The sequence below is a fragment of the Zosterops lateralis genome (genome assembly GCF_965231275.1).
Source record: "Zosterops lateralis genome assembly, chromosome: 1".
Taxonomy (NCBI): Eukaryota; Metazoa; Chordata; class Aves; order Passeriformes; family Zosteropidae; genus Zosterops; species Zosterops lateralis.
The window spans coordinates 20,515,853-20,530,720 of NC_139762.1; the positions used below are offsets into that span (position 1 = coordinate 20,515,853).

The window sequence follows — 14,868 nt, forward strand, 5'->3', positions numbered from 1 at the left end:
ATATTTGTCCTCAAAGTAACCTATTTTTTAATTCACATGGATGTTTTGATCTCTCTCCCTACACTTCTAGGCTGAATAGCCCCACAGAATTAATACGGCTGCTAAAATGTATAGAGAGAACTGAATCAGGTCTTTCATTACTGCACAGCAAATATTCTCATAGCTCTCACAGTCAACTCATGGACTCCTCTGCTTGCTCTTCTTTTTCCCATTTCAAGAGTCCCAAGCACTCTGAAACCAAATGCGCTTCCTTTACCCTTAGAATTAAGCAAATTAAATTATCATATATTATAAATAAATAATACAAATAAAAGCATCAGCAAAGAAACAGGCATCCAGAACCTTTCAGCCTCTAAATCCCAAATGCCTTCAAAGAGTATAATGAGCAACTTTGAGGTATGGAGTAGGTTTTCAGCACCAAGGTAAAAATCCCCTCCATTCATTCATTCATTCTCTTCCTGGGAGCACACAAGCCGTGCTCACTGCCCGTGGGAAAGTGGCATCAAGCTGTACTGTGACCAAAGATCCCACACTGCAATACATCACACACACGGAGCATTGCTCAGCACACTACAGAATTAGAGGCAAGGCTTTGTGGGCTGAAGACTCATTTCAAATTGGCTCAAGCTGCTCTTTTAGGAGTAAACTGTGGCTGTGTTGAAGCATGTGAGGGTAGAATATAACCTCTTTCTTTTTCCCTAAATTAAATTCTACATATAAAAGGCCCTATAAACACTTTAGCAACATCTACCAGCATGTTCTAGCACAAGTCATTTTGGTGAAGGCTTTACATACACACTCCTCTTCAAGCACACACTTCAGTCACGTTCTTCAAGTGCTGTGCTGAACTGACCCTTGCAAGAGTAGCAAGTATTTTGAATTTAAATAATTTAAATATTTTCTCTCTTTGCCTTCTCCTACTTTTTGGCAATCCTCAAAACAGATTTGAATTCTACTTAAAAGTCAAAAATTTCCTTAGATCTTCAAACAATAGATTACTGAAAAGAGTGGGACAACTGGCTAGCTGTACAACTGTATTAGCACCAGTCTCAGACTCTCAGGTAGAGAGGCAAAGTTAGAACTACAATGGATTTATGATGATCAATAAAACATAATTATGACAGCAGAAAATATAACCAAACACTGGACAATCTCTCTGGCCACAGGTTTTTATTCACTAGGAATACTGGCTTGGTATGCACCCCCACTGTGGCATAAAGCAGAAGAATAGGGATAAAATAATGAAATTCAAATACAAGCATGGGAGAGTCAAAGCTAAAAGAAATAATTTTATTTTACAACCTAGTCTAATTAGAGCAAACTTCTGAAGATAAAGCTGGATATACCTTCTTATCCTGAAGACCTCAGCTTCAGTTTAGGCATGTATAGATACCTAGGGATAAAACATTTTTCATTAACATCTCCAGGTCACCCCTTGAAACTAGCAGCAAGATTTTTGTGAAAAAAGCAGAACAATAAACCATAAATTTGCATTCAAGAAGCAGCATGTAATAAGTGTTTACACTTAAATTTGATGTGAGCCATGTGTGCTTATTCCTTCTCAAGCTCAGGCCACATTTCAGTCCCTTGGAGACAGATCATAAAATCTAAGTGAATATTTAGTTTGTGCATCTCCTAAATGTGTCTTCCACATCACATTAGAAAAAAAAAAAAATAAATCACAGTGCCCAGCTCTTAAAGAGGAATACAACATGCATTAGAAGAGACATTACTGGCTGCTGTAATCCACTACAACTACACAGGGAAGTCAGTCTTTTCTCCCTGCTGAAAGATCCTTTTCTCCTCAAATCATTTCAGGAACTGCAACAAGGCTGCAAAAATTATTGCCTCTGTTGCAAATCTCCTGGGACTTCTGGGTCAGCTACATTCAAAAATCCAAGATCAGATGAAAATCTTAAACATCTACATCTTTTTCAGTCCACTCATCTGTAGGACACCATTTGTATAGAATGACACTGTTAAGCATGCATTTAAGCACAATTCTAAATAAGGGAAGTTTTCCATAAATGAAACCCAGATAGGCAATTCCAACTGCTCCAAAGTGTTTTGAGGTTTGGTTTGTTATTATTTGGTGGGTTGCTGCTCCTCCTCCTTCCTGTCCTCCTCTTTTTGGTTTTATTGTTCTTGTTTTCTTCTCTCTCTCTTTTTTTTTTTTTTTTTTTGTTTGTTTGTTTGTTGGGCTCCTCCCCCCCTCCCCCCCTACACACACTGGTTACTCTATTAGATATATTACCTAAATGATAATGCAACTTTCTTTTCAAATTAGGTGGGAGGAGGGAAACTCATATACTTTGCAAGATAAGAATAACTGCTTTTCAAAATATAGCTTTTTAAACTTACCACTATTTTTGCAGAACAAACAAAACCCACCATCAGTGATAAAACAGTGCATGCTGAAAAGCACCAGTCTGCTGATCTATCAGTTCTGTTTTCAGCAAGACACTTACTCTACAGGAAACTTCAGCATGATTTATAGCATCAGAGGCACAGTATTATACATGGACAATGTATACACACATGTGTTATAGACCATTTGTCAACAGTATTTTTCCTTAAAAGGTCATGAAGATACAGTCTCAGAAAAGGCTGCTATCATATTTATCAAGCAGAATAATAATCTACATCTTGCAAATACTGTTTAAATAATAATCTACATCTTGCAATGACTGTTTGTTTTTTTAGGATGATAAACTTTTTGAGCAATCAAGCTTTCTGGTCAGCAGGTTTTAAACTGAGTGCTTTGAAATTTCTTCTGACTAGCAATTTCTGAATCTAGATTCTTATTTTTAAAGTTTAATTACAGAAAAAAAAAATAAATTACAGTTTGTGGAACACCATCATTCTCTTCTCTCCAAGAACTCAATAACAAAACCAAAAAGATTTGGACACAGCCTTTTCAAGCTGTCAAAGTGCCAACAGGCAGAAATCTGACCCAGTATTTCTCTATTTGTCTATCCTTCAGACATGCTTGTGTTTAGGCAAAGAACTTATCACACTAGACTATAAAATGCTGCAGTTTGGGATATGTTGTATAAACAGCTTAGGGAAAAACCCCTCTCCTGATCCAAGCCTGAGTGAAAAACAGAATATCAGAAATGGCAAAATCTACAGCAGTCCAAGGCTAAACCTTGTGGTCTCTGCACTAATCAGAGCCTTCAGTCAACTCTAATCTGGATTTTTTTCCAGACAGACAAGTTACTTGATCAGAGGTCTGACTGGGATTTAAAATCTGAGATTAGGAAATTGAAGGATAAGAATGCAGAGAGAAACTACACCCTTGAATTTGGAGAAACAAGGGGAAACTCAAAAGACCTGATACTGCAGAAAAATTCAGCTCATACTTTGATACACAAATGAAGAATCTTTAATTTTGGCAAAGTTGTCACTTTTTAAAACCACATTCTTATTAGTAAAACTAGGGCATTATTTGATTTCTACAAGGTCTTCCAAGAATAAGACAACGATGAATATAAAGCACATATCCATGATTCTGGGAACTATCAAGCAAGCTGTAAGACAAGTGTGGTCTGAAAACACCAGTGGAGAAGTAGAGCATACACATTGCTTGCTGACAAGTGATGGGAATCAAAAGTATGGGGTTCAACATCAGAGCACCTAAACAAAATTAAGAACACAAGCTGGGTCCAAGCTTGCAGTATGTGAAATGGCAGAACTGCCAATCCTCAGGCATCTCAGCTGAGGTGGAGCGTAATCCCTCCTCCTTTTAAACAGTACACTGCTTTCCAGGTGTATGGGGTGAGCTCAAGAGGCTGACAAAAGACAGTGTTAGCTTCCTTCCTCTGTTCAAATGGACAAATTTTCTCTAAGAGTAATTTTGCAGGTCATTAATGCTATTCTAGGAAATGGTCCTGAATTGAATCAAAACCAGTGTTACCAACTCTGCAATCACTGTCCATGTAATTGTCCATGAAACCAAACAGGGGCTGAAAAAGCCAAGTAGATTTAGTAAAAAAATAAATGGACAAAACAGGCTAAGCAAAAACCAGATAAAGACCAACAAGCCTTCAAACAAAGCATGCTAGAATTATTTGGGATTATTTTTTTTTTTTTGGCTACTGTAGAAACTCAGACTCAATGGCCTTGTTACATTCTGCGGCACATTATACTTGGGTCTGCTGCAATTTCACCACGTGGCCAAAGGTTATTAAAGTGAAGCACATACTGATGGCCTGTGGTGCATGGGGGCATGTGGAACAGACTTTAATGACACAACTGCTTCTCATCTCAAGGAAATACTTGCTGAGCTAAAAAATCCCTTCTTAGCTACACTGTCCTAGGTAAGAAATTGTTAGGACAATTTTCTACTGTTATTATATCATTTGTGCATTGGAAAGATAGAAATGTCTCCAACAGTTTATAGGAAAGGTTTGGGAAGGATAAATTCATTGACATTAGCAAATCTGAAAGCAATTGTATTATTGCTTAGTGTGATGTTTTATAGGGGAAAGAACCCTTTAGGTTTCTGCGGCTGAATGTAAACATGAAAAGCTGTGTATTTCTACAGTCTACGACTGTACATTTCAATTATTAAGTCTTGCAGAATTTGCATTATAAACTAAAAAGCATTGCATTACACATTCTTAATTCATAAAACCTTTTTAAAAAGAACATAAATAACAGATGTAATAAAAATCAAATTGAAGCCAGAACTGATGACAATCTATAATGGTGATTCATGCTAACCATTTTATTTGAGACTACAATTCAGATCAGTGCATATATAAGTTTAAATAGGAATCAGTAATAAATTGTGTTGATATTGAGGTCAGTTTTCTGCAATATACCAAATGCTAAACTTCCAGTCCATAAATACCTTCACTGCAAGTAAAAAATAAATCTATTATCTTTACAGCAGTTGTAATCTGAAAAATGTGCCTCATGTATATCTTATTAACTGCGAAGCAACCTCAATGAGAAATATACTATAAAGTTAAAAAACCAAAACCCCAAAACCTTAGCTGGATGATCAAGACAACTGTTCTTTTTAGCCATTCTCACCTTTCCTGTCATCAAATAAAAGTAAGTTTTTTACAGGATTAAATGGACTGCACTTACAGGGCTTACACAGCCAAATTCTGTTTCAATTCTAACTGAGACAGGAACAAGTCTCAATTAGAGGTTACCATAAAGTTAATTTCCCACCCTCATCAAAAATTTTATCTTACTTAGATTAAAAGTGAATAGTCAATGCTTGCTGTAGGAAATTAAATGAAAAATATGTAAATATACAAACATAAACTTCAAATCAAAGTGCTTTTTAATTGTGTTTATATATAATACAAAAATTCTAAGCTAAAGGTTCAAATGCAAAATTTGAAATGAGATATTTTATCATCAAAACAAGAATCTCACAACTACTTGTTTTGTCACTTGCCTGTGAAATACTTGACAAGAACTTGTCAAGTTTAACATAATTTTCCAATTTCAACTAGTTTTTCTTTGAACATTTTTGACTAAACGGACATAACACCTGGTAGTATTGAACAGAATTCAGATATTCTACTTTTCCAGAGTTTTCATATTGTTCTAAAGAGATTTATAAAGCTCAGAGGTTTCAAAATGCTACATTCACCCTCCTTAGAATTTTATTTTCACCTCGACTATCTCTTCTGAAATGTAGTCTTTTTTAGTGGTGCATTTTTCAGTTATATTTGTTAAATGTATGTTTAATTAATGGTTTGTTCCATGTGCCCCCTAAGTTTGTTCCCATATGGTTTACCCCATATTTCAGTTAAATGTCAATCTTAAGTTCTATAACCCCCCGGGTCCTGTCAATCACACCAGGGCCTCTCCCTGTGTCTGGAAAGTTCCAGGGAGAGTGTCCTGTGGTTGGCCAGGATCCGAGAAGTTCCCTCATTTCCCCCAAAGGATTGGTCCCTTGAGAAGTCCCTCAACCCAGAGCCACCCCCAGATGTATCCCTGCTGGTTCCTTCCCTTACCCTTCCCCTTCCTTCTCCCCTGTATAAAAGCTGTTGTCACAGGGCAGTCTGTGCTCTGCTGAGGCAGACTCCCTGAGGCTGAGGTTGCTCCTTTTGGGGCACCAATAAACTTTGTGGTAGACCCCTCGACAGAGTCCTCCTTCATTCCTTCACTGGACTCACACCAGCACTGAGCCAAGGACTCACAGGATCAGCAAGGTGTGTCCGCACACTAAGCCGTACCTTACTTGTCTCTGGTGCCAGGGCTGGCCGAGGCAAGGTGGGAGGAAACTCCCAGGGACACCAACCATGACAGTCTTTTCTGTTTCTCACTCTCTTTTTTAAATCCCACTTGACTAACAAGAGCAGGTCTGATCCATCTGACCTAGAGCGTGGCCACATCAGCTACTGAAACAGTGCAAGTGAGGAGGAAGCAATCTCAGAAACAAGCAGGAAGGGCAGGGAGGAGATGCAGGAAGGGGCAGAAGAGGATGAACCCAGGAACTCTGAAACCTGTTCTGCCACAAAGAAGTTCCTTACTGAGTGCCTTGGGTTTCTGTCCTGAGGGATTGAGGTTGACTTGCAAAAGCACACAGTTTTGCTTGCAAATTCAAAAGGAGAGTCCTTCTAACCCATGCAGGAAAGCAGAAACATGCAGCTGGAAAATATAATGGAGCAGCTATTGCAAAAAAGACTCATGCTGGCTCCCAGTTCTCGATGGAGGCCAAGATCACGTTTTTCAATGGATTTTTAGTTCAGCTGCTGACTCATAAAAGAAGAATCTGCATAGTGAACTAACTTTAACACTTCACCCTTCAGAAAACACTGAATTTACAATGGATGATACTCGCCTTTTACGACCAGCCTAGTAGCAACTCTAGTGAGAAGAAAAGATGCAATTATTTAGCAGAGAGGCAGTTTGTAAATTATAACTAAAGGGGAAAAAAAGGGTAAAGCATGAATAGAAAAAAAAATAAATACAACTCTTAAGTGCTTATTACTGGGTAACCACTGCATCCTATTCGGCTACCAAATTCAGCTGAAACTTCCAAGAGAATATGCCCTATGACAGCAGTTAAGTAAGGCTGCAGTAAATACTATAAATGACATTGCATTCCTGAAACATAAGCAGCCCTTTGACACAGTTCAATTACATCTGTGAAGCAAAGGAATGGAGATCCTAACATCAACTCTGACATAACATATATTTGAAACACTGCCAGAGAAAGGTTAAATGGAAAGGTTTATATATTCCCTTTGCGGAACTCTTCTTATTCATGTCAAGGATTGTTCACTGAACAAAATGGCATGAGATAAGTGATTCTGCCTAAAGACCAAAAAAGTCACTATTTCTTGAAAAAAAAAAAAAAAAAATCTGCTTATAGTAAAACCTAGACAGTGTTCATATTAAAAGGTAAAAGTTCTAAACAAAAACAAAATCTGATTTTAAAAGCTTTATCTCATGACATAAGAACACAAACTACAGCAGCATTTTAAATGCTATTAACTCATCTACAGCCACAGAAAGTGTATGTTGAAATGACATTAAAGCCACATCACTGCCAATGAGAGACACAGAGGCCTCAAGCTAAGCAAGCACTGGTATCATGCTTGTATTTTATCGAGCTGCAGAGTTCAAGGTGAGCCCCTGTGTACTTAAAGCTATCCACACAGAATGATTCCAGATAGCTGAGTGAGATCTAGAAAGGTCATGTTGTCCAGCCATTTGCCCCAAGGCAGGAACAGCTGCCTTTTCTGACAGAATGACATTCTGGACATATGTTTATCTAACCTGTTTCAGTGATGAAGGCTACTCATAGACAATCTGTTCCTCTAGCCTTATCATATGGGAGTCTGCCTTACTGCAATTTCAGTCATTAGTTGCTGCTGAAGACAAGTTATGTCCTCCTCTGTGGAAGCCTTTTACACACTTTAAGATTGTTACAATGTCATCTCTTAGTTTTATTCTCTATAGCAGTGTTCTTTCCTTTTTTCTTCACTTGAGAGTCCTCAATTAGTCCATATATTTCTTAAAGTGCAGTGCATGAAACTGAAGAGAATCATACTGAAAATCTCTTGGGATCTTATCATGGTTGAGTAGAGCACATGCATCATTCTTATGATGCCTTACACCTTTCTTCATATCAATCCTTAATTTCTCTTGATGTATCACCCCATTGAGATGCTACTTTTGAAACTGTGTGTTCAACTCAAGCATCATGCCTGACCCTGGATCTGGCCTCAGAACCTGCTCCATTTCCCTCTTGCAGAAGGTTGAGTCAACCCAACTCAGAAACACACTCTAACACGCTCCCCTTGGTTGAGAGAGGTGAACAGGTTACACAAGCTCTTTCAAACCCAGACACTTAGCACAACTGATTGCTCAATGTTGACTGCAAGGAATGCTAACTGAAGTTAAGTTTATTGCTTGTATGAAAAAAAAGAAGAGAGGAGAAAGCGGAGGAAGTGTTCCATGATGAGACACAGCATCCAGCACTCACAGACGTTACTTCAGGGCAATGTCTTATGCTCATTTGTGAGAAGCCACAACCAAAAACAATCCTCATGTGCCCTTAGCATGGCCTTTCTGCATACTTCTCCATAGAAAGCAAAGTCATAGGTTCTTCTTGTTCCTGCTATGATTATGCAATTCTCCAGTTTAGTAAATACAGCATCTGCCAATTGCACTGCATTAACACTCCCAGCTCAGCCCTCATCAAACCTAAAAGTTGGATGTAATTCCACACTGCTGGCAAGCTTGCAGCATTTCCTTGTACTGGATCGCCAATGCTCCCATCAAATTACCTTTTTTCCCTCTGTAGAGAGTCTTCAGGAGAGATTACTTTAACCACTGCTGCCCTAAATTCCATTGGTATTCATTTTTTTAGGAAGCATGAACCACACTGGGAATGCAAAATACCAGTGACCTCAGCTGTGTACTCAGACTAACAGACTGCAGCCTTGGTAAATTTTGAAGCTGGGTATGCTACAGAGATTTCTTTTTTCCAGGGCTTTTTAAGGTTACAAGCAGCAGAACTGCAGTAATTCACACAGTCCAATGAAACCACAGTGACTTTTATCAAAAGCAGGGTCAGATTATGCTTTTATTTTTATTTATTTTAATATGAAATTTTTATCTCCTTTGTGAAGAAAAAAACAGTAGGATTCAACAGACCATGTGATAGCTGTATTTGGCATACTTCAAAGCAAAGCAACTTTCTGGGCATCACTGCAGAGCAGTCCTGCAGAAAACACAAGTTTCAGGTCCAAAGCTCCATCTCTTTGAGGACTGCACAGGTGTAGTGACCTGCAGCACTGGTCCACCAAAATTTGCCAAAAAGTCTTTAATGAAAAATACTAAGGTCTGTGACTATTCTCCTCAGGGAATCGCTCATCACCGATATTATTCATTTCTTCATCTACCTCCTTCATGGTCTCAGGAGTCTCTTCCTTGAAAGGCAACAGCCTTCCTGAACTGCATGTTTTTAGAGGAATCTGGTATGCAGTAAGGCAGTAAATGTCACAAGATTTTGTTCTAAATGACCTGTATATGTTGCTAATAAAATTTTGACTGGACTTTTTTTTTTTCAAATTATTCATACATTTTCTTCATTGACTAAATTTGTTTACAGTGTAGAGAGGTAGTTCCCCTGTTATTTATCATCAACTCCAAGTTACATGTCAGACAAAACCTAACATCTGAGTCAAGTATTTGCTGGAATTTAGATGCCTGCATGAGGATATAAACTCTGAACAGGAATATTCAAAGCCAAACAAAAAACACTTTTCCCCCAGGGATTTTTAAACTTTCAATGAACTATGGGTATTGATCTTACTCTAAATCTGTGGAAATGAGTTTCTGTAAAACTGAATTTAAGACCTAAGTCAACCTCATTAATTTGTCCACTATTTACTAGCAGTAATTCAAACCACTCTTTCAGAGGAAATGACAAAGAGCACAAGAGGAAGAAGCAGTATGGAAGTTGAAAAAAAAGACTACATTAGAAAGAAACCTAAGTAAAATATATATGATATGCAAATAGGATTTGCTCTCAAATGTCAGTAGGATTCTCTAACCCAATTGTCCCTTTTTATATACCAAGTACAGAAAAAGAATATACTTGAATGCAAACAGAGAAAATATACCTGATATACATGTTTTCTAATCTTGTATTTCTTTTGATATTACTAAGATAAAAGCCAAAGGTCCTAAAATACAATGATGAAAGTTTGGTCTTGATTATGTTTTTTTGGGTTTTTTTTAACAGAGTAAAACTCAGGCAATATACAAAATGTTACTATTTCAGCTAGATAAATGCTAGATAAACACTTCTTAACAGTAGTTTATCCTACAAAAATAATTTTACCCCCCCTCTGAATGTTTATGTCTGGAGTCAGCAGCAATCCAATGAACATAAATTGTATCAAGATTCTGAATTATATCAGGATTCTGGAACATACTTTGACAGAATAAAAATCACACTAACAGCCTCCTAATTCTGACTGATGACATTTGCAAAAGAATGTAACACTTTCAAGATTTGTGGCAGCACTTCAACAATGAGCCCTCACTCACACAACTGGAAGCCTTAATTGTTTTGTGAACTTTCAGGAGACCATCTGTTTCACTTCACTTAATTCATGTCACACTCAGTTTGGCTACTGTAAAACACACATACACACAAACCTCGTGTTTAAGAGCCTCCATCCTGGATATTTAGCATTTTGGTCATCAAAAGGGAAGTTCTGTGCGGGCCCAGGGGCGGATGGGTAGGTGGGTGGTGGATGGATGGGTGGAAGGGCTGGAGGGAGGGATGCTGGAAGGGAGCCCGGCTGTGCGCGGCCGCCGCTGCGCCCTCTGGCGGGGACAGCCCCGCTCCGGCCAGCGCAGCCTCCTCGCACCCCGGCACCAAAGTCTGGGTTTAGAAACCCCCAGGGGCAGCCAGGTAAGTTCCAGCATGCCGAGGAAGTTATTTCACTTGAATTGGTCCGACCTGATTTTCTGTGGTAAGATAATTCTAACGAGCTGGCAGAAAAAGCCTTTGCATTTTTCCACATTTTTGCTGAAATCCGAGCGTGTGCCTTTGTAGCATCCTCAGAAACCCTCCCTGGCTCCAGCTCTGCCAGGGCTTACTGTATGTTTCCTTTTCTTTATACTGTTATTCCATTTATTTTCAATAAGGTGTTTTGTTACTGAGTATTTGACAAAAAAGGTAAAAACAGGATCTCCTTAAGAATCCGCAGCAACCTCAAGTATTTATTCTTTAATTCTTTAAAGTTTTTATCTGAGCTAATCCAAAGGGATACAGGAGGTTCTAAATAAAGTGAAACTTCAAAACATCACTTTTTTTCATTTTTGACTCACAAAACCTAAAGCTGAATTTCTGACTTTACATATTTTTCCTCTTCTCACTGCCTAGATGCAGTCTATCATTGCCTTTTTTTTTCCCAAATAGTTGCAGTATTACAAACAAACAAAAAGGAAATAAAACTCTGGTTTTGAAAATGACATTTAATTATTACTGTCATAATACAGATTTTTTAATCAAGAACTATGGAAAAGATGCCAAAGTTATAAACGTCTAGATGTCAAAACTGACTTCAGATTTGCCATCTTGCTACTTGAAGAAAACAAATACTTCCTGTATTTTCTTCAGAACATATTAAATTAATATATCAAAATAGTATTTGCCTGATTATAAACTCTGTCCTACTTCATATCACATTCTGGAAGACACAAGACATTATGAAAAGATTCATGAATAAGCAATCCACTGGTAAACCTTCTATTTAGCACCTCCTGGTAACACATATTGACGACTACTACGACCTAATAGCCTAGATCAGTGATGTGTGGTGTTTATTTGCCCACTGATAAATTATACTTCATTTAGTCAGCACGAATATCTTATTGTCTGGATACACTGGCTGGATACATAGCAAACTTTGTGAGTTCAGTCCACTACCGCACAAGATTGCAATTCTCTTTCTTCTAGTATCACCGCTACAACCACTCCCTTATAACAAACATTAACAAATACTAACATTTGTTGCCTAGAGCCCTGAGTATAGCGACAGTGGGTTTGCAGCAGTACATGAAAACTCTGCTGGTATTTCCCTGTGGCCCCAAGTGACATGTGAGCCCCGGCAACCTGCTGAGCTGCCCCATCGTTAGCAATTCCAAAGCTCAGTGGTAGGCCCTGCCCGGGACACTCCCGCTCTGTCTAGCACATAACCTCACTGGACTTTTATAAAAACTACCCCGTCTCTCTTTCTCGGGTCAGTTACACGGTGACCACAAAACCTTTCACACTTGTATTAAACCTTTAAGGAAGAAGGGGCAGTTCTGTTGCACCAGGGAAGCCAGTGGGCGTGTTCCATCTGATAATAATCTAGCTGGTATTTGGAATACACAAGCAGAGCATTTGAAAATACCCGTAAGTCAAGATCTGCTGCGGAAAGGTCCCCTGACACACAAACCCCACGACTTTTCTCCCTATCCGCAACGACCTCCTTTAGCAGCTTTCCCCTCCACAGCACAGGAATGCGGGACAGAAGGCTTTAGCGATCAAAAGGGAGCCCCATGCTGTGGGGAACAGTGGCCCAGGAGAAAGCACTACAGGTGCTGCGTGTCACGCATTAACAGGTGTCTCCGGACGGACTGACAACAGGACCCTGATACTCCACAAGCAAACTTAGTCAACAGAGTCTCTCGCTCCTAACGAACAGGTCCCGCGGCCCCTGGGGCTGCTTCCTTTATCTTTCTCCTTCTCTCAACGCCCAGTTTCCAGGGAAGGCTGCAAGCTACTGACTTCCGCGGGGGAGGAGAGTGCCCGCTAGCTCTCCCAGGCAGGATCTGCAGGGGAACTTTGCCATCCCCCGGCGGCTGGCTGCCGGGAGAGCGGAGGGGCCCGGCGCGGGAGGGAAGGCGGGCGGGGGAGCTGTCGGGGCGCCTCTCCCGGGGGCTCCGGGGGCCCGTCCCTCCCTCCCGGCTCTCCAGAGGAGTCCCCCGCGTCTCGTTCTTCCCGTGGCCGGGAAGGAGGCTCCGGGGACCCCGCGAAGGGGCCGGGGGAAGGGAACAGCACCGGCTCCCAGTGATCGCGGGGCAGATTGATTAAAGGAGGAAAGTCCCGAATTCTCATTAAAATAAGAAATGAAGTCATAGAGAGGTCTTTCATGGTAGGGAAGGATGGGAAGCCGGGACCCCGGGCCTCTCTCGGGAGGAGGGGGAGCCAGCCCCGAACGGCGTTCGCCCTCCCCGGGTTCGCGGCCGGCAGAGCCCGCACCGCGGGGCTGCGGAGGGGCCCGGCCCCGGCCCGACCCGGCCCGACCCCGCCCCGGGCCCGGCAGGTACCGGCCTCGCTTACCGCGGCTCTGCCTCGGCGTCTCCCCGCCGGCGAGCTGGCAGCGCTCGCTCAGGCACTGGAAAAGTAATAGAAATCCAGCGGCTAGTTTGCTTCTCCGCAGCCTCGCCATAGCACGGAGCCTGCCGAGACAACTCTCCGGGTGCGGGGTCGGCGCGGCTCCTCGGCGGCGGGGCGGTCCGGGGGCGGCGGAGCAGCGCTAGCAGGCGCCGAGCCGCGCTGTGCTCGGGGCCGCGCTCATACACGGGGCGGCGGGACGAGCCGCCGGGGCTGGGGGCGCCGGGCCGGTCTGCGGGCGCTGAGGGAGGTGGGGACGGGGGGGCTCCGCGCCCCGAACTCGCGCGGCCGCGCCGCTCTCAGTCCAGCGGCATCACCGCTCGGGAAAACAAGCCCAGCCTCGCCGCGAAGTGCCAAACTCTTCCCTCCTCGCAGCCTGCTGATAGATTTTGGGAGAGCCACTGAGATCCTCCCTTCCTGGCTTGCCCCCACCCAGCTCCCTTCCCCCCCGCAGGGTGAGGCAGGGTGCCCGAGGGACGGAGCCTCTCCTCGGTGTACCGCTACCGACTAAACCCCTCCGAGGAGAACGAGCGGGAGCCGGCGGACCGGCCCCGAGCACGGGGGGAGCAGGAGCCGGAGGGGGGTGGATGCGCCGCGGGAGAGGATGCGCGGGCGGCGAGGAGGCAGGCGGGGACGGACGAACAAGTTCTCTCTCTCTCTCTCTTTCGGGGCGGTTTCCGCGGCCGGCGGCGTGGGGCGGGCGCTCCCCCGGCCCGCGGCGCTCCCGCCGCCCCAGTGCGGGCAGGGGGCTCGCCCGAGGCCGGCCCGGCCGCCCCCCGCCCCTCCCTGCGCAGCGCGCGGCGGGCGCAGGCGCGGGGGCTCCCCGGCCCTCTCCGCACGGCGGTCCCGGGCGGCGCTCGGGCCGGCACCTGGCCCCGGCACTTGGCCCCGGCACCTGGCCCCGGCACGGCTCCCGCGGGCGGGTCGCTGCCCGGAGCGCCGGCGGCCTCCGCTGGGTCGGGGAGGGTCGGGGGAGGGCGGCGGGCGGCACGGAGACCCCCGGGCCCAGCCGGAGCCCCGCCGCTCAGCGGGACGGGAGAGCCCGGCCCAACGCCGCCCGCTTCTTCAAAAGTTGCTGTGTGAACCCGCGTCAGTTTGGCGGGTGACAACTGCAATAGCGCCCAAAGCCCCTAAATACAGCTCCCCCAGAATTTCCCTGTGTTTTCGGGTAAAGCAGCCTCCCTTCACACACGCCCACACACACACCTCTCCACCCCCTCCCTTCTATTTTCTATTTCTCTCCGCAAACCAAAGAGTTGTTTATGTACGCGCATCACTTCAAAAGTGCAGTGACAGGGAGGGTTCTCCCCTGCAAGAAACAATTATCTACATGCTTGATTAAACGCACCGTGAATAATCCCATCGCCTGCATTAATCTGTGTACAGCGGCACGGAGACAAGCGAGCAGAGGGCGCATCAATCAAAGCCAGACAAGCGAAAGGGGCACCGGGGACCGGGCGGCGGCTTTTTACCAGTTCAGCAAACTG

The 14,868-nt window shown here is 43.3% G+C and overlaps 1 protein-coding gene across 1 annotated transcript in view; it reads right to left on the reverse strand.

The window, feature by feature from the left end:
* The window catches only part of PLXDC2 (plexin domain containing 2), a 250,408-nt gene extending 236,907 nt beyond the window's left edge, over nt 1-13,501 (reverse strand). The window contains exon 1 of the mRNA XM_083861238.1: nt 13,328-13,501. Within this exon, the coding sequence (XP_083717364.1) occupies nt 13,328-13,436 (109 nt within the window). The 5' untranslated portion in view covers nt 13,437-13,501. The remainder of the gene's footprint in view (nt 1-13,327) is intronic.
* Between the last annotated feature and the right edge of the window lie 1,367 nt (nt 13,502-14,868).